The sequence below is a fragment of the Bidens hawaiensis genome, unplaced genomic scaffold (assembly GCF_021521415.1).
Source record: "Bidens hawaiensis isolate Kalapana, Puna unplaced genomic scaffold, B.hawaiensis_p1.1 tig00001143_1, whole genome shotgun sequence".
Classification (NCBI taxonomy): domain Eukaryota; kingdom Viridiplantae; phylum Streptophyta; class Magnoliopsida; order Asterales; family Asteraceae; genus Bidens; species Bidens hawaiensis.
Window position 1 is genome coordinate 2,282,418 of NW_027491065.1, and position 4,537 is coordinate 2,286,954.

At 33.7% G+C, this 4,537-nt stretch overlaps 1 protein-coding gene across 1 annotated transcript; it reads right to left on the bottom strand.

The window, feature by feature from the left end:
- Positions 1-220: 220 nt before the first annotated feature.
- Positions 221-977, bottom strand: LOC143561072 (protein SRC2-like). Its single transcript, XM_077049222.1, has 2 exons — positions 718-977; positions 221-622 (listed from the first exon to the last, which is right to left on the bottom strand). Exons 1-2 carry the CDS (start codon positions 805-807, stop codon positions 221-223), a joined length of 492 nt encoding a protein of 163 aa, XP_076905337.1. The 5' UTR covers positions 808-977.
- Between the last annotated feature and the right edge of the window lie 3,560 nt (positions 978-4,537).

A 4,537-nucleotide genomic window follows, 5' to 3' on the forward strand; every position in this document is an offset into this window, starting at 1 on the left:
ACACATAAATTTACACTACTAAAATAAAAAACCGGGGTTGTTGCAACACAGCACAAGCTTTGCCCTGATCAAATTGAAAACGGTAGATCTTGACAAGTTGACATAGGGTAAAAAAAGTCAACAAATTTACATACTGTATTCTATTTACATGCGGCGAAGGTGGTAGTTACGGTTGGCATGACTAGCTATGATGGTGGCAACAAGCGTGGTCCGTGATAGATCACCATCGAATAGCGCCACCAGGACCGGTAACTAAGAAGGAAGCAATACTCTCTGCAAGCATCAGCTTCTCAATAGCCACCTTCTCACCAAACTTGTACGAGAAACAAAGCTGTCCTTGCGATTCAGCGCATCCCATCTGCACAGGGAAACACACCACCGCGCTACCACCTAATGGACTTGCGTAATCATAGAGTTGTTTCAACGACTGGTGAACTTCTCCTACGTATCTATCTCCAAGCTTACGCTTGCAATAAAGCTTGATCACAAGCATTGTTCCATGATGTTGCAACCATTGTTCACTTATGGAGTATTTCATGGTGTAGTGCCACGCTGGGTTGGTTCGGCCGTGCTTGTCCGCAGGAGTCCGCTTCTCCATTTCTTGGTTACCACCAATAAACACCTATATATTGACAACACATAATAAATTTCTAACTTGTTTTTTGATCTATATATGATTTTATGTAAATAACAAAGAAACTAAATAGTATTACGTACCTTGGCATAGACTTTCATCTTGAAAATCCGTCTTACTTCTCTTAAACCATTTGCAGAATTAATGGTCAACTCAAGTTTTCGACATTCCATTTTTGCATCCCTTTCTTGCCAGGTGCCTGCAAAATCATGAGTTTGGTAGGTTGAGTGACAAATTTTCCAAGTGGCTGTGTTTCAATATATGCCGTGAGAGAATGATAAAAGGAAAATGGAAGGAAACTCTAGAGACGACTTTTTGGCAATGTTTGGCTGCTTGAGTGACCCACTGGGCCTACATGTTTATTAATTTTTGTCGAATGTAAGTTGACTGGTTCTTCAGTCATAAGGTTTAACAAGCCAACCACCAAGTATACGTTAGAATCTTCCTAAGATAAGTTCTATGTGATGTTCTTAAAAGGGCCGGAATTTTAGCTGAAAAGGAGGCTTCCGTAAACGTTCTTACGGATCCTTTTGAAGGAAGATCTACGTTACGACCGGTTGATATTCTTGTTTGTGGGTAGGTAGGGGGAAATACGTTTGTGTGGATCTCACAAGAGTGTCCCCTCTTATTGGGCTAAGGGACAATGGGTTTGTAGCCTATCAGGCAGCATTGAAGACGGCATCGGGCAAGGTTGTTAAACTCGATAAAGCTTGTTTGGAGAATCAACACGTGTTTATCCCATTTACTTTTGACACTTTTGGTTACTTAGCTCCAGATGCCGTGGACCTTCTAAATAGAGTTCAGAAAGTCATGCATATATAGCAATTTATCGGCCCATAAGAATCAAAACTTTGTTTTTAGTAGGGTTGGGTTTGCTATCCAAAAGGGGGTTACGGCGCAGCTTGTTGCCCGCTTACCTGCCACTTCACTGTAAATCGTTTGGTTGTTTTTGATTATTAGTGATATATGACAAAATTTAAATTTATGTAAATGATGTCGGGATCACTTTCATAGAGTTTAGATATTGTTCTTAAAAAGATATTAGAATATATTTGAAATATAACCTATTTTTTTTACCAATATAATCTTCTCTGTACCAATATAATCTTCTCTGGGCTGCTTAGCGCCAGCCGCCAAGGCATCGTGACCAAGCTAGATTCGCACCGCCCTCATCCGTTGTTAGCTCTATGCAAACATGAAAAAACGTATAGGCGGGGAAAAGTCTATAATGCTTTACTACTTGAGTTTTGGGTTCCATTGACACAACCAACTTTACTTGAATAAGTTTTCTACTACGACTTTTAAGTGCATAGCAAAGGATATTGTATAAAACAACAAAAACTTTATAAGTTGTTATTTACCATTATTCAGTTATATACAACTATATATAAACAAATAATGAGAATAACTAGCCACAAACTAAAACCAATTATAGCCAATGAGCTTTAACTCAACTCATATTCGAGGAAGTGAAGATTATGGTTGTAGACCGCAAGGTCTCAAGTTTGAATCCGATCCAGCCGGACATTTTATCATAGTGAGCCTTCGGGCGGTGGGCTTTTCATAGAACAGGAAATGGTAGGCTTGGCCGCTTGGGCTACCCAGTACCGTCTCTAATCGTGGGCGTATAAGGTAGCCTTTTGGTATTAGGTGGTACCTCTGGTATCCAAACTTTATTCACTGGTCGTTCAGAAAAACTAATTGTATGTATGTATGTATGTACGTATGTATATATGTATATAGTTTCAGGATCAAATACAAATAATTCTTAGTATGAAAACAGTAAGAACAAATTTACTGTTATTCTTATGTTTGTTTTTATAAGTATTTGATGATTTGTTGTTAATATTAGGGTTTTTTTTCTTATGCTGTTATAAGTATTTGCTATTATTATTTTGTTGGTAATTTTTATTCTTTTGTTATCATTATTAGGATTTTTTTTTGTTATTATAAAACATCACTTATGTAGATTGGCATTGTAGTTGGTATTGTTTCATACGGTCTAATTTTTGTAGATTGATATTGTTTTCTACGTTCTTTTGTTAAGATTATTTTATACATGAACCTTCCATATATAGATATATATATATATATTGAGAGGATCAAGAGAGAACTCTTTCTTAGAGAGAGAATTAGAGAACTAACAAAAAATAATCTAATTAAAAAATTATTTTTAAAATTTGTTTTTCTTTCATCCTTCTTATATGTCGTTATTCTTTAGCAGAAAAATAAAATAAAATAATAATAAAAATAAAAATAAAAACTCGTTGTAGTGCACATATGCAATACATCGACTTTTTTTATTGTATATGTGAAATAGTGTGTATTTTATACGTGTAATAGTATTGAATAGCATATATGCAATTGTTTTTATTGTATATGTGCAATAGCGTTATACTATATTAAAAAAAAAACAACAATGTAGTGCATATGTGCATCATTGTTGTATTACATATATGTAATAGTGTGTATTGCATGAATGCAATAGTGTTGTATTTGCATATATTCAATAGTGTGTATTGTAAAATGAAATTGCATTTTATTATATGTAATAAAACATTATTGTATATATGCAATAAACAATATTGCACATATACACTACATCGACATTTTTTTTAATTTTTTATGAACAATATCAACTTATTAGTAAGATGAAAGAAAAAAAATTTCAAAATATTTTTTTTTTAAATTACAAATAATTCTTTATTAATTCTTTCTGGATCCCACCCCTATACATGAAGAGAATCACGAGAGAACTCTTTGCTAGAGAGAAAACTAAAGTACTCCATATTACATACATATTCACTACATACTTTTAACTTAAAAACAAAGAACCAAGGACGTGGTAAGGCAAACCTATGACCATTTCAACAAACCCGTGACCATTTCGACAAACCCACACCCCTAACAAAACATGAAGAGAATCATGAGAGAACTCTTCATATAGTATATGTAATTGGTTATTTATGTAATACGTGTATTGCATGTAAATTGCATGATTTAAGTTATTTGTAATTTAATTTTTATAATTTATGTATTTCTGTATTGCATGTAACTTATATAAATTATGTAATTTGAGTAATTTATGTATTTTTTGTAATATGTGTATTTTGTGTTGTGTAGTTTATGTACATTGTGTAGTATATATAATTGATAGTTTATGTAATTTTGTATGTTTCGTGATTGGGTAATTAATGTAATTTGGGTAACTTGTGTAATTAGTGTATATGTAATTTGGGTAATTTATGTCATTTGTGTATTGTGTTGGGTAATTGATATAGTTTGGGTAAGTTATCTATTTCCTACACGTGTATAGAGAAAAACAAAGGAAAATAATGAATTGTCCAGAATATGTCAAAACAGATTTAAAAAGAGAAAGAAGAGTTAGCAAGTAAGGTGTTGATTTGAATGGATCGATGAAAGGAAAAAAAGCATTAGTAAAAAAGTTTTATATATATTTTTATTTATAATAGGTTTTAGGTATTAAATTATTATATATTATATTTTACAACTTTCTAATCTGTGTGTATTTCACTATTCCTTTACAAAAGCGCTTCATTGCAATGTACCATAAGCAGTGTTTGTTGTACAATTTCTATTGAGTTAATTGTGTTTTGGTTGATTACACGTGTTTTAACCTATGCCTGTCTCTCTCATCGGTGTTCGTCGGAGCTGTTTTCAGGTATTAATTGCTCACCTTATCTTTGTTTCTTTTGGGTACGCCTCCGATTCGTTTGTTGCCGGGTTCGATTTCGTAAAACCCTAGGCAACGGCGATATTTTTGACTATTGTCGGGTTTTGTTTTGGAACCCTAGGCGATGCGGTTGTTTATGGTATCGTAGTGGCGGAAGCGATTTCAATTGTTGGGGTTCTGATTTGTCTCGATGGCCTATTGTTGGTGTT